The 25648-nt window shown below is 36.5% G+C and overlaps 1 protein-coding gene and 1 pseudogene across 1 annotated transcript in view; one reads left to right on the forward strand and one right to left on the reverse strand.

Annotated features, from left to right (window-relative positions):
* Thada (THADA armadillo repeat containing) overlaps nucleotides 1-21667 on the reverse strand; it is a 323478-nt gene extending 301811 nt beyond the window's left edge. The window contains 12 exon segments of the mRNA XM_077791748.1: nucleotides 47-198; nucleotides 1604-2295; nucleotides 3677-3897; nucleotides 6650-6744; nucleotides 8911-9098; nucleotides 12652-12700; nucleotides 12941-12973; nucleotides 13087-13235; nucleotides 17403-17533; nucleotides 18260-18354; nucleotides 18634-18733; nucleotides 21565-21667. Of these exon segments, the coding sequence (XP_077647874.1) occupies nucleotides 47-198; nucleotides 1604-2295; nucleotides 3677-3897; nucleotides 6650-6744; nucleotides 8911-9098; nucleotides 12652-12700; nucleotides 12941-12973; nucleotides 13087-13235; nucleotides 17403-17533; nucleotides 18260-18354; nucleotides 18634-18709 (1881 nt within the window). The 5' untranslated portion in view covers nucleotides 18710-18733; nucleotides 21565-21667.
* On the forward strand, nucleotides 5809-6034 carry LOC144249642 (ATP synthase F(0) complex subunit C2, mitochondrial pseudogene; annotated as a pseudogene).
* Nucleotides 21668-25648: the final 3981 nt, after the last annotated feature.

Raw genomic sequence — 25648 nt, forward strand, 5'->3', positions numbered from 1 at the left:
AAGAATCAGGGTCCTGTACAAATCCCCAGGTATTTTTTTTCCTTACTTGGCAGTGTTGATGAACTAAACCTTGCTTCACTCTTGCACTAGACACAAGGTTCTTCCAGGCATCAGTAGCAGACTGCAGATGTCCATGAGCTCTAGCTGTTCGCAAGCATGCCATCAAAGCTCCCAAAGCCCCTCTGCTATCACAAGACCCTAAGGATGGAAGAGATTGCTCTTGTCCCAAAAGCACACTAACAGTGTTATGCAATGACTACTGCAATTTTCAGTTGTTAATTTTCATGTTCATGTTCATGTTTCCAATTAAAGTTATGTTTTCAGAAATAAAAATCAAATTTTACATAAATTCTAACATGAATTAAAGTTCCTAAAGTAATCCTTATTTTAAAATTATTTAATTGCTCTTGTGTCAATAATTTCAAAGTAATCATAATTTTCATACTGTTAACATAAAGAAATCGTAACTTTTTTGCTAATATTTTTACTTTTTCCTTGATACTTAGAAAGTGAACCCAGGAAATAAGTCAGGGGAAAAAAGTGAAATACAATAACAAACTAAAACAATTTTCTGCCAAAAATAGGAAAAACCTTCAGTGACTAAAGGTCATTGTGTCTTTAAAAGCAAAGACTGACCTTCTCTGCATTTCAGATTTACTGTTTCTCACTAATAAAGATAAAAGGAAAATCACAAAGAACCTATTGGTCTCAGGGGTTAAGACACTTGCCATTACTAAGGGGACAACAAGTTCTGGCGTACCTTGATATCAAAATAAAGACAACCTTGTTTCAGAACAGATTCAGAGGGTTTTTCTCAAAAAGGCAAGGAAAACTGTTGTTAAAAATTATAAACAAAAGCACAAGGCCCTGGGTTTGATCTCCAGTACCAAAAAGGAAAAAAAAAAAAAAAAAAGCTTAGACCTAAAGGAAGCCAGGCACAGTGGCACACACCTAGGGTCCCAGCTATTTGGGAAGATTGAGGAAGCATGATGGCTTGAGCCTAGGAGATCAAGGCCAGCCTGAGCAACATGTGAGACTCCATTCCAAAAAATTTTTTAAATTACAAATAATGGCTTATTTTTATATGCAGAAATCAAAAGTCTTTAACTTTTAGTTGAAAATACTGTTTAAATTACGCAGGATATGCTGTTAGAGTATTATAATTTTAAGATTTGTATAATGAACCATGATCATCATTTTCCATATTATTTACTGAAATATGTTTTATTGCAGTATTTCCTTCGGTGTCTTGAGTTTTGACGGAATATTTACCCCTATTTTAAAGGACTACAAATAGTTCTTTCTTTAGGTTATGACTCCAAATATTGTCTCTCTCCCAGAGACAAAAACTGCTTCTGCCAATGTACCTGTCTTTCAACTTGCCTAAAACAATTTTTAATTACTGTCTCAATCACTTAAATAAGCAAATTATATAAAGCACACATATTTTTATTCCAAAAACAAGAAAAAACTTGGTAAAATAAATTAAAACCTTATAATTAAGGAAACCTTATAATTAAGGAAATATGGTCAACATCTGCCAAGGTGCCTATATTTAAGCATCATAATAAAAATAACTAAGACAAAAACATATTTTTCTTACCAGTTTTGGCATCAATAGAAGTCTGAAGAATCTTTACCATGTACTTTAAGCTTTCAGGGCTGTAATTCAATAATTTTGGCAAATAATAATCAATCACATAAGATTTTTGATCCAGGCTTCCTTCACATAATATAGAAAGGAGAGGAGAAACCCAAGTCTCATGCCACTGGCCAATCCAAGTGCTGTCAACAGTCTGGGATTTCAAATGACTTCTGTGATTTTTAAACATTGTTTCCAAGAGGTCACTTGCATAAGGTACCAATGATTGGTCCCCCATGACCTCTAGGATTTGAGATGGGATAGTTTTGTCTATTGCCAAAATATGTTCAATTCCTATGCACTCTACCAAACACCCCAGGCATATGTACTTTCCTTTAATATGCCATTCCAATAGCAGAACACTCTTAGTCAATTCCAAAAAGAAAGGATCACTGACTGAGTCTGTCCCTTCCAAAGTTAGTTGGTGCATTTGGAGAAGATTTCTGAATATGATTTTGGTTTGGTGTCTTAGAGCATCCAACGGATGTTCCCAGTGTGTATAGACATATTCCAAAAGTCTCCCAACTATGCTTGAATTCCCATTCAGACTGTCCTTCAGGCTTGGGGAACTTGATTCAAGGATATGTATGGCTGAATTTGTCCAAGATGCAAAGTTTCTAGATAGAAACATTTCCAGTGTTGATTCCTTTATCCTGAAGAAAAATGAAACATGAACCATATTATTGTAAAATGGTACATAAAAGTCATTTCATTTTATAAGCATTTAACCATTTAAAATTTTAAATATAAAGAATAAACAGAAAAAAATAGTTATTATTAAATTTACAATTAAAAAAAGTTAAAAAGCCAAAACAGATCTCAAATTTGTGTATGAATCTTTTCACCTTCTAAAAAATAATCCAAAATGAATTATTGGAAACTACTGGAGGTGAATGAATCACTGGCTATCTTCATAGCGATGACAGTTTCAAAAGTGTTTTAAAATATAAGGGCCTCAGGCTGGGGAAAGTTAGGGTAAATGGGGTTTAGGGCAATGAAAATATTCTAAAGTTGGCTGAAGTGATGGTTGCACAAATCTGAATATACTAAAAGTCACACACTTTAAATGTGTGACTTGTATAATATGTAGATTATAGCTATGTAAGCAGTTATTTTAAAACATGATCATTTTCTTCTGCAATCCACATGCTCATTATTACCAAGCCATATCTATAGTTTTGACATTTTAAGCACATGAGCACTTTCAGCCATTATGGCAAAAACACACACGAAAGAAAAACACAGAGTGTATCACTATGAAGTTAGAAGACCTTATACAGTTGCTGGCTTGGGTTTCTTATTAGCAACATACTTAAGAAAGCATTTACTCTTCTAAGCTTTACTTTAACCAATCAACAAATTAGATTTCTTATTCTTTCTATCAAACATATGAAAGTCACATTAGATTATCCATGCTGAAATTCTTCATCAATTCTCTAGCACTGTACATATAAAAATTTTTAGTTTTTTGTTTTTTATAGGCATTTTAGTGCTGGAAATTAAACCCACACATAAGTGCTCTACCACTGAGCTGCAGTCTCACAGTCCCAAATTTTTTTAGTTTTTAGAAAATGAGAGCGTAGCCAGGCATGGTGGCACACACGTATAATTCCACCAACTTGGGAGTTTAATGCACGAGGATCACAAGTTCAAAACCAGCCTCAGCAACTTAGCAAGACACTGTCTCAAAATAAAAATAAAAAGGACTGGGGATGTACATCAGTGGTGGAGTGACTGGGCTCAATATCCAGTACTACCATCACCCCCCAACCAAAAATGGTAACAGAGAAACTGAATGTTAAAATTAATTTTAGAAATTAATTACAGGTTAACTGGTATCAATACTCCCTATAACTCTTTCCCTTCACCCCATCTTCTCTTTCACGTCCATTTCATTCCCTACACATATTCTACTTTTAATTTAGAATTTATCCTGAGCACTTTTCATGTAATTACTAAGTATACTGGTACAGTTGCAACTTTTAAATGTCTTTTAAGCAAAACAAAATATGAAACAGCAGCATGAAAACTCACTGTGAACTCAAGGTGAACAAAACATGTACAGTGTCCAAAAGCAGGGCCTCTCCACTCAGGCCCATGCTCCCATCCTGCCAGTCCAACATGGCAAGTGTCCCCTGACACAGGAATAAGAGAGCTGACACAGAGATGTCAGCACAACAGAGGCTCCTGCAGCTGTTCACGAACCACTCAGGGATGCTGGTACAGTCTACTGAACGGAGAAGCAAACTGCTAATCTGGAAGAAAAAAAAAAACAAACTAACATATATAAAGGTTTAAAACTTTCCAAGAGATACTTCAAAATATAAATAAAAAAATGCTTTCTCCTGAAATATCCCTGGAAAAGTAACTAAACCTAAAATAGCCATAGACATTAAATTATATTAGTATTAAAAGGAAAAATATTAAAACTAGGTATATGAATCATTTTACTGATTTGAATGTACTGGTATAGCACACTACATCACCACCACCTACAGGTGATGAGTTTAACACTTTGAGAGGTGATGTGAGAAAAGAATTTTTCAATTTTATCTAATGATAATTCCTATGTGATCTCGTAGAATAGTATGTGTATATGTGTGTATATTTTTTTTTGCACACTAATAAATATAGCAAAAAGTTAAGTAAAATGTCAAAATGAGTTTCTAGATACAGCAAGAAATAGAACTGCAAGCAGTAAATTAAGTACTATGGTCTAAATTATTATGCTTTCCATATAGGTGCAGGGGATGTAGCCCACTGGTAGATCCTATGCTTAGAAGTCAAAAGACCCTAGGTTAGTCTCCAGCATAACACAATAAAAATATATGTGTGTGTGTACACAAATATATTTATGCACACACACACATGCACACACTCTTTTCCAAATGGATCAAACTCACTTAACAACTGATTGTAGTATGATTCCTACCTAAAGTTCATGATTTAGAGTTCTTTCTTTTTTTTTTTTTTAAGAGAGAGAGAATTTTTTTAATATTTATTTTTTAGTTTTCGGCGGGCATAACATCTTTGTTTGTATGTGGTGCTGAGGATCGAACCGGGGCCGCACGCATGCCAGGCGAGCGCGCTACCACTTGAGCCACATCCCAAGCCCCTAGAGTTATTTCTAGTAAAAAGAATATTTATTTATCATAAGGTTGTACTGTGTATGTATCTAAACATTAATTTTCTGCATAATTTTGGTATTATGAGTATTTTTTATGATACTGAGGAGATATAGAACTGAACAAACAGCACCAAAGAAATTAAAAGGTTATATATCAAAAATGTTGATGATTGTAAAATAGACTTATCACAATTGTTACTTTTTTAATACAGATGAATTTTTCAAGTTCTCTTATTATAAAACAAAAAAGTCATCAGAAAGATAGTCTATGCAAAAGAATTTTTTATTTCACTCTGTTTATTTTTTATTTTGGTACAGGTGATTTAACTCAGGGGCGCTTTTACATTGAGGAATATGCCCAGTTCTCTTTATGTTTTTGTTTTCTTTATTTTTTTTAAATAATTTTAACTTCTAATAATATGGTGATTATTCGACCCAGGGAAGAAGTATGAGAGACACTACAAATTATCTACTAAACATTCATTCTGTCCTTTATTGTTGATAGCAAATCTAACATGTCCAGCCAAAGGCAGGATACTCATTTCCCCAATTTTTTTTTTTACAACTAAATGCAGCCAGATGAGAGGGCTCAGACTAATAGGATACAAGCAGAAGTTCTTCAGGTATCTTTGTTTTTCCTAATTAAAGGTACAGATGTAGTGGGCTCTCTTTCTATCTACCACAATCCTAAAGTCATTGTGGTAGATAGACACAATGACTTTGTTTATTTATTTTTATATAGTGCTGAGAATCGAACCCAGTGCCTCACACATGCTAGGCAAACACTCTGCCACTAAGCCACAACCCCAGCCCTTTATATTTATCTTGAGACAGGGTCTCGCTAATTTGCTGAGGATCTCATAAGTTGCAAAGGCTGGCATCAAATTTGCAATCCTCTTATCTCAGCTTCCCAAGTCCCTGGGATAACAGGCATGTGCCACCACACATGGCATTTTTTATTTCACCTTAAAAATATGTTTAGGAAGGTCTTCTCTGTACTGGCAGCAGCTCTCTTGCCATGTCTCCTGGCCCCATGAAAATGTATGCCTGTTCCAAATTCCTCTCCACCCACTCTTTGGTCAGGAGCATCTCTTAGCTGCTGAGCCAACCACTATCTGCAGTGATGCTGAACAGACCAGAGACACTGACATCTGAGAAACCCTTCTCTAAAGCTTTTCTCCTACCCCATTCTGGGCTTTGCCCTTTTAGGGGCCATAGGGCTCTTTTGCCAGATAGTGGCCTTTCTCATGCTCTTTGCCATGTGAAAGAGCAGTCTCCACCTTGCTTTCTTCCTCCGGTGTCTTATCTGCCCTATACGTTCCTTTTCCTATATCTCCAAAGGCAGCCTGGGAAAGTGGTTGGCTCAGGGTATGACAGAAGGAAAACAAATAAATACTGTATAAATAATAAAATATTGGGAAGCAAAAGGCAGTAGCACATGCCTATAATTTCAAAACCTGGGAAGCTGTGGCAGAAGGATCATAAATTTAAGGCCAGCTTCCACAACTTAGCAAGATCCTGACTCAAAATAAAAAAGAGCTGGGGCTATAGCTCAGCACTAAGGCACCCTTGGGGTCAATCACTAGTACCAAAAAAAAAAAAAGAAACTAAGTTTTGTTTTGGGGCTAGGAATATAGATCATTAGCAGAGCATTTGCTTAGCATACACAGGCCCTGAATTCAATTACCAGCACTGCAAAAAAATAAAATTCTAATTCTCAGTAAAGTCAAATTCTTCTTTTTTTTTTTCTTTTTGGCAGTGTTGGGAATTGAACAGGTGACAGAGTCTAGTACATTTGAAGCAAGTGCTCTACCACTGAGCCACAGTCCCACTCTCTCGATAGAATACAATTAATTCTAAAAAGGAGAGGATGCACTTACCAATTCAGGAGTCTTTTCAGATGGATGAAACATTGTCTTAATAAAAAGAATAACAGCTAATCCCGACGTACTCTGAATAGTCTGTAATAGGTCATCTATTTGGCAAAAGAAAAGACAACATGTATTAAATGACAGAATTTCCAGTGCCATGCAAAAAGCAAACACTGTAGGGTCAATCCTGGGTAAAGCTTCTAGCTTGACCACTTCTTAGATGAGTAAGTCTTAGACAAGTTATTGAACCTCCCAAGAACTCAGCCTTCTCTTCTGTAAAATGGGAAAATATAACCTCTGACACATTTTCATAAGGTTTAAAAAGATAAATGAAGAGGCTTTATATACTCAATAAATGTTGATTCCTTTCTCTCTAGAGCATCCACTCTTTCTCTCCACCTACAGGCTCCCAGCATGCCTCATAGCGGTACCACCTGTCCCCTCCCATCCACCAATGCCTCTATATCCCAACCAACATGCATACACTTTTTCTCAAAGAAATTTCAGGGCTTGTGCAAAAATATCTATATCCACGTTAATCACAAACTTTACTATGATTGGTATTGTACTCTGAGCAACCAAACAATTTTAACTGGATATCTTGTTATTTTATCTTTATTAACTTCTAATAATATGGTGATTATTCGACCAAGGGTAAGAAGCATGAGAGACACTACAAATTATCTACTAAACATTCATTCTGTCCTTTATTGTTGATAGCAAATCTAACATGTCCAGCCAAAGGCAGGATACTCATTTCCCCAATTTTTTTTTTTACAACTAAATGCAGCCAGATGAGAGGGCTCAGACTAATAGGATACAAGCAGAAGTTCTTCAGGTATCTTTGTTTTTCCTAATTAAAGATACAGATGTAGTGGGCTTTCTTTCTTCCTGCCTTGAACACAGACATGATGTCTGGAAGTACAGCAATCACAGCAAACATGAGGCAACAAACAACATGGGTGAAAGCTGACATGCTAGAGAAGGAAGGTAGAAAACATTTGCGTCCTACTGTGCCTAGCATAGTTCTGGATCACCTGCTACTGAACTTCTTGTTGTAAGGGAAGGAAGAGGAGGCACATTTGCTTAAGTTTCTTAAGTTCAGTTTCCGTTACTTGCTGCTAAACACTGAATATCAACATGAAGCTTTAAAATCCTGGAAAATAGCTTCTTTCCTTAATAGCCTCTTACAGCCTGGTTTTTGGTTTCTGTAATGTTAGCAATTGTTGATGCTTAATAATGCCTACATCAAATCACTGGGAGTTTCAAACTGATGATATTCAATCACTTCATTTCTTTTTTTAATTTATTAGATGAATCTTTTTTTTTTTTTAATGGGAATTAAACCCAAGAGCATTCTGCCTCTGTGCTATAACCCTAGCCTTTTGTTATTTCTTGAAATAGGGTCTTGCTAAGTTCCTAGGCTGGCCTTGAACTTGCAATCCTGCTGACTCAGCCTCTTGAGCAGCTGGAATTACAGATCTACACCACCAGTCCCAGCTGTTAAAGGACTTGTATAAAGAGAAATTTAGGGCTGGGGATGTGGCTCAAGCGGTAGCGCGCTCGCCTGGCATGCGTGCGGCCCGGGTTCGATCCTCGGCACCACATACCAACAAAGATGTTGTGTCCGCCGAGAACTAAAAAATAAATTTAAAAAAAAAAAAAAAAGAGAGAGAAATTTACAGGGCTGGGGATGTAGCTCAGTGGTAGAACACTAACCCAGCATGCATGAGGACCTAGGTTCAATCCCCAGCACCATAAACAAATAAATAGAAATTTCCTCTCATCTATTTGGTATCCTAGTAGTACAGTTCCTATGGACAGAAGTGACATGTAAGATACAAGAAGGAGTACTGATGAGGCCCACAATCAACAACAACTGTCACTATCTGAAAATAGCTCTTGCTGCTAAGGAGAAATGTAAGTGTCGTTCTCATCTTTCTAAACTTCCCTCAAAATTTGGAAATTTCTTCTATAAAGAATTTTCTTTTGCTACTTAAAGTCTGTAGTTTTTCAACACTAAGATTGTTAGGTTTTCTTCTTTTGTATACAATACACACACACTTAGAAAAGTCCTTCAACATTAACCCTTGCTGAATTGGTACATTTTATAGAAAAAGTCATTAAAAACATGTAATCCAGGACTTTTCTCCCACTTTGAGAGGGTGGAAAAGAAGTTCCACATCTCAGTAAAATGTATTGCAGACCATTTTTAGGAAGAATGGACTGACACTCAATTAGAACCATAATTTGTTTGCTGTTACACTTACCATCACTTAAGAACTTGGTGAAAATATTCAGCAAGTCACACATACTTTGCCATATGGGAGAACTGGAAGCCTTCCAGAGATTCCCCTGGAAAGTCTGTGCTTTCTGTATTAACATCATTGAAGCTCTAATGCCTACCAACAAGTCATTCATCAACTGTGTTTGAACAATATGATTTCCAGCAAATTTTCTACAAAGAAGAAAAGACATTATTAAAAAAGGAAATTCAAATACTTGTTACCATTTTTATACCTCTCCAAAATAAACACTCCTCAAAGGGCCAAAATTAATTTTAGATTATGCTAGATAAGCCTCTATCTTCCAAACATTCCAATTTTGTAAATTTTCAACACTCTTACCTCAACAGGCACCTCTTTCTTAGCCAATGACTAACCTCACTTCCTATTTTAGGGAAAAGGTAAGAAATCAAGAAAAAAATTCAAGAATGAATAATACAACTTAAACTTGAATACTCCTTCAACCTTGATACCCTTTTTTGAACTGGCTTCCAACATGCTATGCTCTCTTAGATTTCCTACATCGATTTTTAAACACTAGAACCAGTCTACCTTTTTCTCCCTAATTGTTTTTGGGGGTTTGTTTGGTTTGTTTTGCTTTGATGGTGTTGGGGATTAAACCCAGGATTTCATGCCTGCTAAATAGGCACTCTACCACTTAGCAATGTTCTCAGCCTCTCCCTCTCTTTTTATGCCAGAGTTTGGGTATCTACTAACAATACCCAAACTTTCATTGATTTAGATCTCTTTAATTCCAGATTCATTCACTAACTTCCTATTCAATATCTTCACTTGACTATCTCAAAATATGTGAACTTATCTTTAACTCCTGCTCCATCTGCTGGAATCTCTATCTACAAACACACTGCAATCATTTTCCCTTCCTCCCTTCATTCCATCTATAAGAAAATCCTGTTGGTTCTACCTTCAAAAAATATCTAGAATCTGATGGCCTCCACTGTTACCATCTTGGCCTAAACCTGCTCCTCCTCCCCCCTAAGATTCCTGCAATAGCTTCCAATCAATCTCTCAGTTTCTGTTCTTGCCTTTCTTGAGGATTGACCCAGGGCCTTGCACATGCTAGGCAACAGCGCTACCTCTGAGCTATACCCTATCCCCCAGTCTATTTTCAACACAGAAGAACATAGAGTAATCCTATTAAATCATAAGGCAGGCTGGGGTTGTGGCTCAGTGGTAGAGCACTCACCTAGCATGTGTGAGGCCCTGGGTTTGATCCTCAGCATCACATAAAAATAAATAAATAAAATAAAGGTATTGTGCCCAAATACAACAAAATTAAATATTAAAAAAAAATCATAAGACAAGCTAGGCATGGTGGCACATGCTACAATGTTTTGTAGTCCCAGCCACTCAGAAGCCTGAAGCAGGAGGATCACAAATTCAAGGCCAGCCTCAGCAACTCAGCAAAGCCCTAAGCAACTTAGCAAGAACCTGTCCCAAAATAAGTGATAAAGGCCCCCTGGATTCAATCCCCATTATCAAATAAGAAAGAAAAAAAAAGTAAGTCAAAAAAAACCACTTGGGGGCCGGGGTTGTGGCTAAGTGGTAGAGCGCTTGCTTAGCATGTGTGAGGCACTGGGTTTGATTCCTGGTACCACATAAAAATAAAAACAAATAAAACAAAAGGTATTGTGTCCATTTACAACTAAAATTTAAAAAAACTGACCATTCCTCAAAACATTAAACACAGAATTATCATATGATCCAGCTATTCTACAGAGACTCAAACATGAACACCAATGTTTAGAGCAGCATTATTCGCAATAGCCAAAAGGTAGAGAAAGTCCAAATGTCCATCAACATACGGATGAATAAACAAAATGTGGCATATAGAGAGACTATTTGTAAACAGGAATAAATTTCAGATACTACTGCAGAGATGACTCTTAAAAACATTTTTTAACTAAAATAAGCCTATTACAAAAAGACAAATATGATTCTCTTTATATTAGTACCTAAAACAGGTAAATTCAAAAAGCTACAAAAAGTAGAATAGAAGCTACTAGTTCTAGGGGCGATGGAGAGGGAACTCTCTTTTGGATATATTGAATTTGAGGTACCTGTAAAATATCCAACTTGAGATGTCCAGAAATAAGCCTACCACCCAGAGAAGAGAACTTAGAGTGATAATTTGGGAATCCTGAATATATAGATGGTAGATAATACCAAAAAAAAAAAAAAAAAGAATGATTCTAAGAAGTCAGAACAAATAAAATAAAAAGAATTGAACCCATATTTAAGAGAAGAGCTGATGAAGAACTGTCTAAAAAGAGACAGAGAAGGAGCTTCTAGTGTGGCAGAAGGAGACATCAAGTTGAAGATGGCATACAGGTATTACTTCTGTTCCCTTCCAGAACCTTCCTAAACCAATAGCCATAGGCTTTAAGACATAAAGACATAAAGACATAAGGGCAGTAAACAAGACAATCACCATACTTTAAAAGTATGGTGATTCTGAGCCTAAAAGGCTCAGAGATTGTGGACACTAAGCATTCCTTGAATTGGAGATAAATTCAAAGCTGAAAACAGGAAGACTGGCTACAAGCCTACTTGAGAACTCTGCATCACATTCCCTTGCCAACAGACAATTGGTTTACCTTTAGAGAATATAAACCGTCAAGTGTCTGGGAAAAAAAACAGCACACACAATGTCATATTGCAGACAGGAAAATTGTGTAAATGCATGCACAATAGATGCCTACAGCCAAGACCTCAACTTTCTGCCCTCATTCAGCAACCAGAATATTAAGACAGTGATCTGACAATTCTTTCATAGTGAATCTACCACTAGATCAAAAAAAGACCTAAAGATAGTGACATAAAGGGTTCCATCAAGATACAGCCCAGCCAGACCAGCCTAGAATAAAAACTGCAATCAACCCCATTCATATGCACAGAGATGCAAATCAATTTTCAGTGCCCTATTTTTAATATTTACTTTTTTTTTTTTTAGTTCTTGGCAGACATGACATCTTTGTTTGTATGTGGTGATGAGGATCGAACCCGGGCCTCACGCATGCCAGGCGAGTGCGCTACCGCTTGAGTCACATCCCGAGTCCCTCAGTGCCCTATTTTTAAATATGAATACCCAAAAGATCACTAGACTTCTGGCAGGAAATATAGTGACCAAACCCAGCAAACAGAAAAAAAGCAACTTACAAAAAATAAAAGCATGTAAATATAAGAATACTTGAAGCAAACAAACAAAAAACAACCATCATTAATATCATCAGAGAAATAACGTAGGAAACTTCGCCCCATGAAATAAGAACAGTAAATTATGAAAAAGGATCAAAGGTAGGAGAAGGGCTCTTCTCTTTCACACTTATTCTCATAATAATTTGACTTTTAAAATTAAATATCAGTTGGCTGGGGATGTGGCTCAAGCGGTTGCGCACTCGCCTGGCATGCGTGCGGCCCGGGTTCGATCCTCAGCACCACATACCAACAAAGATGTTGTGTCCGCCAAAAACTAAAAAATAAATATTAAAAATTCTCTCTCTCTCTCTCTTTAAAACAAAATAAATAAAATAAAAAAAATTAAATATCAAATCTCTATAGAATAAATTTAAATAATCAGGTCTAACATTAAGGGAGAAGGACAGAAAGAACACATTCTGAGAACTTTTGAAAATTTTCTTTGTACAGAGAGAATGTACAACTATCAGCATACACACCACAAGCATGTAAATACATAGCACTTGCCTATTTTCTTCTAGGATTTCAATTAAACTCTTCCGCAGAAAATGAAGTACTGAAACAAAAAGAATATAATGACAATACAGAACTTAAAATTGGGAATTTTAACTTCAGTACAAGAACATATTTTAAATTGGTTTTCTAAAATATCATAATAGAGAAGCAAAGATTTTAAAAAGAGCATGATATACTTTAGTGATTTTTTCCTATTGCCAAAAAACTTAAAAGTACCAGTTCCAAAATGACACATAAGCAACAAAATACCCTAAGAACAAAATAAAATAATAGGACTTACCATTTTTAAGAAGATTATTAATACTTGCTTTACCTATAGGGGGAAAAATTAATATTAGTAAGGAATTTCACTAAACTTAACATCATTTAAAAATAATGACATGACAGGTATTATCCAAAAAAAGTATTAGAAAAGTGCTGGCTTACCCAAATTAAAATTTCCCATACAGGAAGATATATTGTCAATTACTTTCCTATATGAGTACAGATCAGTAGTATTCAATTCTTCTTGAAGACGAGAAGTAAAACTGTGTACAGCCTCAGTTAGAAAAAATTTAGGTAGGCCATTTAGTGAGCTAGAAAAAGAATCAAATATTAAAAATCTGACAACTTCGTACTGCCAATATGTGGGGAAGGAGGATAATCATCCAAATGTAGAAATACTGAACTAAACCCTCAAAGTATTGCCAGAAAATTACAACTTCATATCACCATCACTGGAATTCCCTGGTCTATCATTTCTCTTCTGGTTTCCCTGGCTCCATATTGCTTCTCTCACATCTCCTATATCATTCTCAACAGAAAAGCCAGTGTGATAATTCTAAAATGCCATGTGACAGTCCTCCCTCAGTATCCACAGGGAATTGGTTCCAAGATTCCACACAAATACCAAATGTGAGGATGCTCAAGTCTCTTATATAAAATGGCATAGTATTTACATACAATCTGTGTACAACCTCCCATATACTTACGTCATCTCTAGATTACTTAAATACCCAGTATAATGTATATGCTATGTAAATAGTTAGTATTCTGTATTGTTTAGGAATGGTAACAAGGAAAATGTCTGTACAAGTGTAGCACCCAGCAATTTTTTGAATATTTTGATCTATGGTTGGCTGAATGCAAAACCCACACATATGTAGAGCTGACCTGCCTAAAAGCCTTCAACAACTTCAAAACACATGCATACAAACACAGTTTTCAATGACAATCTGTACCATCCACTATTAACTCTCCAACCTCATCTCCTTGTTCACTTAGCTCTAGTTACATGGCCTTCTGACAACCCTGGCCTCTGACAACCTAACAGTCTTTACTCTTATTATTTCTTCCACCCAGAACATTCTTCTCTCAACTACCCAATAATCAAAAATCACTTTATCACATAGAGCAAAGTTATGTGAAATGGCCAGTGTATTTTACACTGAAATCACTACCCCACCTTTGATGTTCTTTCCCCATCCCTTAGCTCCCATGCCATCTAATATCCTGTAAGTTATTTATTTTGTCTATTTTCTATCTTCCCCTTGTAATACAACCCCATTCTAGATTATTTGATTCATTATATCTCCAATTCCTAGAAGGTTGTTTAAAACATAGTAGGTAGTCGATAAAACTTTACTGAGTGGATAAATTAAACTTATGTCAATTTTACTTCAATTAATCTAAATCAAGGGGTTGGGGCTGGGGCTTAGCAGTAGTGCGCTCGCTTGGCATGTGTAAGGCACTGGGTTCAGTTCTCAGCACCACATATAAATAAATAAAATAAAGGTCTATCAACAACTATATTTTTAAAAAATCTAAATCAAAACCAATAGGCTTTTTTTTTTGATTGACTGAATAGCTTTTCTGGAAGAAAAAAATTCAAAAATTGGAATATTCTGAAAAAGAAAGTCAGTAGAGAGGTAACATACAATTACATAATTAAACCACATTATAGAACTACAATAAATAAGACTATGATGTGGTACATCAATGAACATGCCCAAGTCTAAAATCAATAAAACTCTTGTTTATGTAAGCATATATAACACAATAACGTAGCATCCCTAATATGTGAGGAAAGACAAGACTAGACAAGACTATTTAAGAGTTTGGTGATTAGTGACTTTTATATGAAAAAGAAAACTAAGTTGAACCTCTGCCTCACATTATACTCAGGACTTAATTCCAGATGAATTTTAAAGCTGAACAAAAAAATAATAATAATTATAAGACAAGTAAATAATTCTCTAGTAATCTTGTATTAGAAAAAGGCTGGGAATATAGGTCAGTAGAGAGTGCTTGCCTAGGATGATTCTTCATCATCATCATCATCATCTTAGAGAAAACATATAAGTAAGGCAAGAAGCTCAGGAATCTATACAAAGAAAAGTATTAATAATGTTGATAACAAAATATTTCTTTAATTTTTATTAAAAGATAACATGAAGAAAACTTAAAACAAGAAAAAGAAATATATATGGCATATAATCTACTCATAGTTCTTACAAATGAAAAAAATTATGAGAAGATATACAAAGGTTATGTAATGATTAAAAAGACAAACTTCACACATTAAAAAATGTTCGACTACATGAGCATCTGGGAAATGCAAATTATACAAGATAGTATCTGGGAAATGCAAATTATACAAGATAGTATTTATCACCCTTATATTTTAAAGATTTAAAGAACGATATTAACCAGTGCTAGAGAGCTATAAAGAAACAGGCACTCATTCACTCTTGATGGAAGTACAAACTGGAATAACTTTTTGGGAGTACAATTTAATAACAGCTATAAAAATTTCAACATGAATAACTTTTGGTCTTAAAAATTCAATTTCTAGGAATTCTCTCATGTATACACATACATGATTATGAACAAGATTAAAAATATTAGCCAGGCACAGTGACACAAGCCTGTAATCCCAGAGACTTGGTAGGCTTGAGGCAGGAGGACTATGAGTTCAAAGCCAGCCTCAGCAACTGAGCAAGGCGCTAGGCAACTCAGTAAGACCACATCTCTAAATGAAATACAAAAAAAAAAAAAAAAAAAAAAGGCTGGTGATGTGTCTCAGTGGTTAAGCATCCCTGGGTTCAACCCCTGGTGCCAGCCCCCCCCCCAAAAAAAAATACTATTGCAAAATTGTTGAAATAAGGAAAGCTGAAAATGAACCAAATATCCATCAATGGAAAAGTGATTAAAAAAAAATCAGGAAATACATTTCTGATATATCCATAATATGGAATATATCTGTAGCTCTTAAAATAAAGACTGTTGGTGGGAATGTAAAATGTTGCATTATAGGAAACAAGATGACAACTCCTCAAAAAACTACAAACAATTACCATATGATCCAGCAAGCCCACTTCTGAGTATATATCCAAAAGAACAAAAAGCAAGATTTCAAAGAGATATTTGAGTATTTATGTCCACAGATACATTAAACGGTCACCAAAAGGTAGAAGCAGCCAAACGTCCATCAATGGACGAATGAACATATAAACAAATATCCACAAGGAAGGAAATTCTATTACATGCTATATATAACATGAATGACATTATGTTTGGTGAGATAAGATAAGTCACAAAAAGACAAATACAAATATTCCATTTACATGGAGTACCTAAAGTAACCAAATTCCTAGGAACATTCAGTAGAATGGTGGTTGCCAGAAGCTGGGGAAGAAATGGGGAGTTGCTTAATGGGCACAAAGTTTCAGTTTTACAAGATGAAAAGGTTCTGGAAATTTGCTGAACAGCAGCATGGATTCACTTCATAATACTGTACTGCGCACTTAGAAATGGTTAAGAAAGTAAATTTTAAGTTATGTGCTGTTTACCACAGTTTAAAAAAAACTAACTAGCTGGGCACAGCGGCACAACATGTAATCCCAGCAACTCAGGAAACTAAATAAAGCAGAAATATCCCAAGTTCAACGACAGCCTGGGCAACTAAGTGAGACCCTATCTCAAAATTTGAAAAAAAAAAGCCAGGGGAGGAGATGAGGATGTAGCTCAGCAATACAGCACACCTGGGCTCAATTCCCATTATTAAAAAATAAAAAGGACTATACTGAGATGGAAATATCTCTAAGATGCTGTTTAGTTAAAATACAAACTCTAGATCATTATGTAGAATATAATCTCATTTATATAAAAAATAAAAACTAAAATACAACACACATATGCTAAACATAAAGAAAAGGTCTAGAAAGATGGATACCAAAATGTTAAGTGATATTTCACCAGAAATGGTGAAATATAAGCCTCATTTTTTGTGTATTTCTATACTGCTTGACATTTTTAAATCAAGTATATTGTTCTGTATTGCTGCATTATCCACATTGAAACAGCTGAGACAAATAGAGAAAAAAGTAGCAAGAAGTGGACTGAACCAAGAGTCAGCGAACTATCACCCAGACCAAAGCCACAGTCTGTTCGTTAAGATCTGTGACCTAAAATGAAACTGAGATAGAATAAGAGGGAGAGAAGAAAGAGAGATTGTATGAATGAAATTTTTAGTAATATATTTGTTTTATTAGAACAGGAAAGGAACTTTGGTTACTTTTTTTTTTAATACTTTTTAGTTGTAATTGGAAACAACTACCTTTACTTATTTATTTATTTTTATGTGGTGCTGAGGATCGAATCCAGGGCTTCACACATGCTAGGCAAGGGCTCTACCACTGAGCTACAACCCCAGCCCTGGTTACTTTTTATAATACCCAACTTCCCTTCCTTTTTTTCCTTACCTTGCCAATACTTTCTTCAAGGGATTCTTCAGATTCAAAGAAAAATAAATTCCTGCTAAAATATCCAAACAACTTTGAACAGTGGGATCACACAGGCCATTTTTATCTAACTTCTCCAGTAGAGGCACAATCTATAATCCAAAAAAATTCAAAGTCATTTTTTCTAATATCAACTATAACAAAGTAATATGGTTGGTTACAAATACTCTTTTAAATCTCAATTATACTGATTGTACTGTGGAATGTTTTCCATATTGTACTGATTTAAAATATCTATTTTTAGTATTTATTAACCTTTTCAATATATGCTCCTAAATCCTTCTTCCTACTCCAGACCTACCTCTTTAAGACTTACAGACCTAACCTATTAAAGGCTTAAGGTAGAGAAAATTTGCAGCATTCTTAAAATTATGGTAGTATCGGTAATCTATTTAATTTCTTTCCAAAGAAATATTATGTAAGCTCAAGTGGTAAACTCAAATAGTAATTGAAATACCAATGAGGACAATCTTTATATTTTAACTTTTAAATGTGCCTGCTGAAAAATTTTGAGGATTCAAATCTACGGAAATTTTTTTAATATTACTAAAAAGGTAAGTATAGTAATTTCCTAGCCTATCTATATAGCTCTAATTATAATAGAAGTCTGAATATGGCTTCTATTACTGCTATGAATAAATACTATATAAAAAAAAGAAGAGATTTTTTTAATCCTATTCTTTAGTTGATATTGAATAATTTGATATTATTCAATAAGTTGACATTGAATAATTTAAGCCAAAAGCTGTCAGTTAATTTTAAAAATCTATAATAGCATAACCTTCAGGATACACCCATGAGTAATAATTCGGCCTTACCTGTTTAATACAATGGATTTGTGACACTCCATCTGTGAGTTGCACACAATGTAACAGCAAAGAAGCTAGATTTTTCCCTTCCCCATCAGCAAAAGCTACATAACAAATGCAAAGAAAAGTCAATGATTTAACTATATGTAGATGAGTTTCCCTTTGTTATGAATTCTATAAATCTTTAAAACCAAAAAAGCAAGTAGACTTAGTAAGTCAAAATTCAAGAAAACCATTTTACATCTAAAACTGGATATAAGAAACATGAAAAATTAAATAGAATTTGAAAATTATGTGCTATGGGGTCGCAGGGATTAAAACACTCTACTTGCAAACTGGTTGAAAAAAAAGGTATTCAGTAAATGAACTTTGAAATCACCTACATCTCAAAATTTCAAGGTCCTGATGACGAACTGTCAATGCAGCAACATGCATTTCTCTCTTCTTCTTTACACCCATTTTAAATAGAATTAACAGCAGTTACTGTAAGAAAAAAGAGTGTTAAGGCCTTGTTCATAGGAGGGCTTCTCAATCTCAACACTACTGACATTTTGGGTGGGATAATTCTTCATTGAGGAATGCTGTCCCCTACACTGCAGGATGTTTAGAGTTTCTTTGGCCTCTACCCAGTAGATGGCAGGAGTACCATCCTCTCAACAAGTTGCGATAACCAAGAAGACTCCCAATATTGGCAGCTGTCCCCTGGGGAGCAAAATGCCCAAGCAGAGAAAAACTGATTTACGGGTTTCTTCCTTGAAACCTAAGATTTTTTAAGCTCAATAAGAGTTTATTATTTTCTAAAGTTACTTTTACCCATTACAAACCAGTTTCTGTATTTTAAAATACACAAACTTTCATTATAGTAAAAACTAGAGAAACCAACAGTTTTTCCAAAATAATTAATTGGGCCAAACTAGCCACAAGGTACAGCTATATCTTGTTTTCTGCAAACTATTTTATAAAGAAAATTTTTACATACTATCGTTGTGAGTTTGGTTTTAGCTAACAGATCAAAGGATTCATAATGAGCTACAGAACCCTATTCAAGGGCTGAGGTTATAGCTCAGTGGTTGTAGCTCTGTGGTTGAGCGCTTGCCTCACATGTATGAGGCACTAAGTTCCTCAACACCACATGAAAATAAATAAATAGACAAACAAACAAACAATAAATAAATAAAACAAAAGAAAAAAAAATAACCGTACTCAAAGACTACATACTAATAATCTCATGCCATCGGGAAAAAGTCACTAGGGAAATGCCATAAGCCTCTTTTCATGATACAGTTAGCAGTTTTAGCATTGTTTATGAAACAAACACTGAAGGATATAACATAGTGCCTCTGTAAAAGACAAAAAACTGGGAGGACATGTTGAGTGATAGAATTGGATGAATAAACTGCAATGATGAACAACATGGAATTTACTAAGATAAAATAGAAATAAAAGTAAAATGCTGCATTTAAATAAGAAACAAAAAAACACATACACCACAGAAATTCAGGATGGGGAGCCAGAGAGAGGTGAAATCTGACTTGAAATAGTGCAATACATAAGTCAACAGCACAATCTGACTGCTAAAAGCCACATTAAAAATTGGCCAGATCAAGAGAGTGCTGATTCCTCAGTCATCCAACCAGGTGAGGTGACATGTATGTACAGGGATGGTAACGTACTTGAAGGAACCACCACAAATAATGGAGCATCCAAGGAAGAAACAGTGGATTTCAGGAAGACAGATTCCACAGAAAGAACTCCATGTTCCAACTAAGGAATGGGCTACCTTTCAACCCTTCAAGCAGAATTTCCCAGCACGGGAATACCCAAACAGAAACTGAACACAAGTTTCCTGAACTCCTAACATGGCCTCTTCTAGTCTCCTCTTTATCCTTGCCTCCAAAAAGAGTCCATTCTTTTAAAAATACTAATCAAATCTAATTGCTGTTTTTCTTAAACCTTTTTTAAGGGCTTCCAATTACACTTAGGATAAAATCCAAACTTGAGAGGCTCTGGCTATGAAAGCCCTAAATAATCAGGCCCTGGTTTCCTCTGCTATTCATTTCACATCAACCGACTCTTCACCACCTCAAGAGTCTTTGCACTTCCTGATGTTCTTTTTCACACCTAAGAAGCTGTGCATTTCCCAATCTGCCTATTAATATTCATTCCACATCTTCGCAACTTCTTGTTATCACTCAGGTTTCTGCTTGAATAACCACATCCTAAGGGAAGCTTTCTGTGACTGTTTTATCTAAAATGACACCATACTTAACATTGCTATGACTTTATTTTCTTCACAGCACTTATTAGCTAACTAAAATTCATTATCTTGTTCGCTTCTATACCGTCTGTCTCCCCTAGTAGTAAACTTCTTGAAGGGAGCAACTTTAATCTATTTTGTTCAGTTTTGGACTTTTCAATTCCTAAAAAGAGTACCTGGCACATAGAAGGTACTCAATAAATATCTGGTGAATTAACAAGCATTTGCGGAGATGTTCTAGAAGGGGTATACACATTTAATGGCAGAAAGGTAGACTACCTGGTATCGACAGTGCATTCGATAACAAAGGGACAGCTAGTCCTGCCACTAAAGAAACTATGGTCCGTTTGGGAAGTAAAGTATCAGTATCGTAATGGCAGGTGATGAACCACTTAATCAAAAAGTGTTATAAAAAATGAATGCAGCTAGAGAAGCATTGAAAAGTGAGGAATTTGAAAAGTGCTATAATTAGATTTAGGGAAATAAACAATCAGCAACGCAAAGTGAGAAAGATCTTAAGGTAATTGGGGAGACAATTCCCAGATGAAGGGTGAGCAAGTCTATAGCATGATTTGATGCTGGAGCCCTCAGGACTATACAAAAATAGGCTCAGGGATTATGCATGCTCAAGTGATGCCTAAACGTGTATCCTGATGAACTGGACCTCCCCAAAATGGAAAATTCCCGGTTCACCTTAATTACGTAATTAGCCAAAAGGTGCTCAGCACATTGTACTCAAGGGTCCCACTTACTGCCTCCCTTTTGATCGCTGCTTCCCTCCCATCTACACCTTTCTCGATGCCTCCCACCAACATTCTCTGGGCGATTTCCGAACCACGTGGAGTCCGTGGAATGACAGGTGAAAAAGTGGTTAAAGGGCTGTCTCCATGGAGACCCAAGCGACCGGAAATGAGTTTCACAGCCGCCAAATTTTGGCGATCCATAAGATGGGAACTGATGTGACTGACTCCAGGCAGCCCTAGAAAACTGGCCCCTTCGAGCAGTGGAGATTCCCGCGCTATCGCGGGTCTGGCAACAGGACGCCTCGGAGCCAAACCTCGTGAGAGACTGAGCAGAGTCGTAGCGGTCTGGACAAGCCCCGGAAACTGGTCCAGTGTACGTCGTGTCAGCGGCTCGCAACGTGGTCTACAGCCGACTACCGGGCCGGGGCGGAGAGGGGCAGGGCCGGGACCTGGAGGAGTAATCATCGCGAGAGTGGACCAAATGCAGCCCCTCCAATCGAGAGCTCGGAAACCCGTGACGTCACCGCAGGGAGGCGGTGGCAGGAGAATTTGGTTAGACCGCGACGGTACAGTCTGCGCAGTGACCGGGCTAGCCGAGTTGGCGAGCTCCGTGTCCACTCCATCCCCTTCTGGGCGGCCTGGACTGTGGCCTCCACACTCCTGGGTCTCAACCCCGACTTTATACCCTTTCCCACACCTTTTCTCCAGCGCAGATACCGGGGCAAAACCACTTTGGGCCGCGGAAACGAGATGCCCAGCGACTCTATAGGGGTAGTGATTGGGACAGGAACTGAACCGAAGCCATAAGAAGAATTTGGCCTAAAATGAGAAGTATGCCAAAGTTCATTTATTTTTTCAGCAACTAGTTAATTTACTCTACTATTGGAGCGTTGTCAGACTCTAGCCTTGAAAATGGTCCCTAAGGGAAATTGTCACAGGATTCAGTACTTTAAGCAAAATCACTGAGTACCAAACACTACTCTTGGAGGCAGGACAGGCCGAAAACTCAGGAAAAAGATGCTATGCGATCTCGAGGGGCATTAATTAGGGTCATGCGGAAATACATTCCAGGACCCTAAACCTTCATTCAGGTTGAAGACATTGCACTTTTAATCAATTTATCTGAATTTTAAGTCACCTTGCCTTGTTTATCTTTGTAGCTTTGGTGCACGTGTATGATTTTGAGCTTTATTAAATTGTATATGTGGGGCTGGGGATGTGGCTCAATTGGTAGCGTGCTCGCCTAAAGGGTGTGAGGCACTGGGTTCGGTTCTCAGCACCACATAAATGTGAAATAAAGATACTGTGTCCACCTAAAAACTAAAGAAATAAATATTTTTTTTAAAAATTGTATATGTATTCTCCAGCAATTCAATCTTCAGCATAGTTTTTTGGGATTCACGCACATAAAAAGGTGACTGTAGTTCTTTCCCTCACTGTCGTGAGGGGGCAAAATTGCAACATATGCAGTGGAGGGGAGAAATAAAGAATATCCACATGCTTCTGCCCCGTTCAATGTTTTAGTCTCTCAAATTACTCAATACACTTTCACTCCATAGGTTCTTAATCAAGAAAAGGACAATCTTTAATGCTAGGCACTGCAATAGACACAATCAAACAATTCACAGCAAACAATTCTAAGCACTGCAAAACACACTTAATCATGATAGGCTAGTGACAGACATTCTCTCTGCATGCTAAGTTCAGAAGTCTTAAGCCTTAGACTTTGTGTCCAATAGATGCACACTCACTCAGACCGAGATGATCAGGTCTAGAACCAAGGCAGGCTTTTCCTGGCTTGGAGTGGACTATGGGTTGAGGAGAGGGTGGTAGGGAGAAGTTGCGACTTTCACAAAGGTCCAGACAAGGAGGTAAGTTTAAGAGTGGTGAGGGTCACGCAGGAACGGTGATAAGTGATGGGATGTCAGGTCTTCATCAGGCTCTCCAGCTCGAGTGTATCCTTGTTTCTGCTGGCTGAATCCCTGTTCATTTGCTCTATTATTTATACTAAATTGGGGGGGGGGCTTGACCCCCCCTTTCAATTCTTATCAGCTACCACTGGATTTCTCAGTGATATCATTTACCCTGGGGTCAGAAACATTTGGTCTGGTGGTCTCCACCCTGATCTTCTTGCCTTTTTCTCTTATCAAGTGCCAGGGGCTTCACTCTGTTTATCAGGGTGAGGGGCAGTAACTTATTTGTGGCCATACTGGAGGGCTCTGTGGGTGTGCCTGGTGAAACTGCAGGTTTCAAACTGGAGTTTTAAAAATGGAGTTGCTTAGGCTCAGGCCTAAGGCCATCCTAACACTGTTGCATAATATTCCATTGTTTAATGTGCTACACTTCTTTTAAGTATCCATTTTAGTATCTCTGGACATTTGTATTATTTCTAGCTTGCACTCTAATAATGCTGCTGTGGACTATTTTATTCATATCAACTCATCAGTAGGTGCATAACTTTATAGTAATTGTTTAAAATGTTTTATTGATGAGGACTGATAGTATGGAGTACCTTGTTGCTTAAAAACAAGTATATTTAAGTACTCACACATATAACAAACAAAAATTTCTTGAAATATTTGTTACTCCACAAGAGCTCTTAACTTTTCTCTATTTACATTTATGTTTAATTATGATAAAATACACATAACAAAATTTATCATCTGAACCATTTTTAAGGGGGTGTGTTTAAAATGTGTTGTTCCAGGCCCACTAAAATAATTATATAACTCTTAATGATTTCCAACCCTTTTTTTGTTCTGAACAAACCATTTGAAAATAAGGATCAAAAATTGTGACTCTATCACCCACACAAAGGGAGGTGGGCTAGGAGTCAAACATAATAAACATATATGTTAGGAGGTAGTGACTGCTATGGGGAAAAAATTGGAGAACAAAAGATGAGCGTGGAGGGGAGATTTGTTGCCATTTTTAATAGGGTGATCAAGTAGGCAACATTGAATAAAGACTCACAAGTGATGTAGACACTTGGGGGAGGAGAAAGCTTTTCATATAGAGGGAAGAGCCAGAGGAAAACTCCTGGGGCAGGAGCTTGCCTGTTGGAAGACCAGCAAGGAAGCTAGGATGGCCAGAGCCAAGTGAGCAAAAGATAAGTAGTACAAAGTGAGACAAGGTGTTCCGATTATGTAAAGCCTTCGGATTACTATAAGGACTTTGATTTTCACCATTAAGTGAAACGAAGAGCCATTTTGAGCAGGAAAGTAATAGGATCTAGTTTACATTTAAAAATAATCACTGGGCTGCTTTGCTGAGAAGAGACCTTAGTGGATGGATACAGAAAAACCAGTGGTGAGGCTATTCCTGTAAAGCAAGCAGGCAAAGTACTGGTAGCTCAGACCACAGTATTAGCAATGGAAACTGTGAGAAATGGACAGACTCTGGATGTAATTTGGAATTTTATGAAGGATAAAATGAAGAAAAGAAGAGTCAAAGATCATTCCAAGATTCCTGGCTTGAGCAGCTGGAAGGATGAAGTTGGCATCCACAGAGTGGTATGGGCAGATGTTCACTTGGAGCAGGTTTGAATGAGTTTAAAAGAGACTAGGGGGAGAGGAATTAGCAAAATCATTTACAGTTGACCCTCTAACTACAGATTCCACATCCACAGACTGGCAAACTATGGATTGAGAACATTCAGAGGGGAAAAATGTGTCAATATGTACACACAGACTTTTTTTCCTTGTCCCTCACAGTACAATATAACAACTATTTACATATCATTTATGTTGTATTGGGTATTATAAGTAATCTAAAGATGATTCAAACTGCACACGAGGATATGCTGAGGTTATATGTAAATACTGTGCTATTTTATATAAGGAACTTGAGCATTCTCAGATTTGGGTATCTTCTTAGTAGGGGAGGAGCCTAGAACCAATTCTCCATGGATACTTAGGGACGACTGTAGAGGCAACTCCCAGTACTTGTAGTATACAAAAGGACAAATAAATGGATGGTAACTCCTAGGGAAGTAGGGTCAAAAGAAGGTTTGTTTTAAAGGTTAAAATATTAACACATTTGGAGAAAAATAAACCTTTTGTTTCTATCGGCACTTGGTGGTACCACCAAGTTGAAACTTTTAAATTCTCTGCTTGAGATTTTGCAGAACACTATAGCATAAATGTGAACCACAAACTTTTTAAAAACTTTTTTAAAAAGTAACTATTTTGTTTGTAAAAATATTTCAAGGGAATTTTAAAGGACTAGTAATCTTTAGTATATGAAAGTGTAAGTGAAAACACTTAAATGACACAGTTAAAATGGACTAGATAAAATCAAGGAAAGTAATCCATATAGCCATATCTTGTTCAATATAGTTTACCATTATAAATATGCATCTGTTAAAATAGTATTTTCCTTTCAATTAGAAAAGAGAAA

The sequence above is a fragment of the Urocitellus parryii genome, chromosome 12, assembly GCF_045843805.1.
Source record: "Urocitellus parryii isolate mUroPar1 chromosome 12, mUroPar1.hap1, whole genome shotgun sequence".
NCBI classification, from domain to species: domain Eukaryota; kingdom Metazoa; phylum Chordata; class Mammalia; order Rodentia; family Sciuridae; genus Urocitellus; species Urocitellus parryii.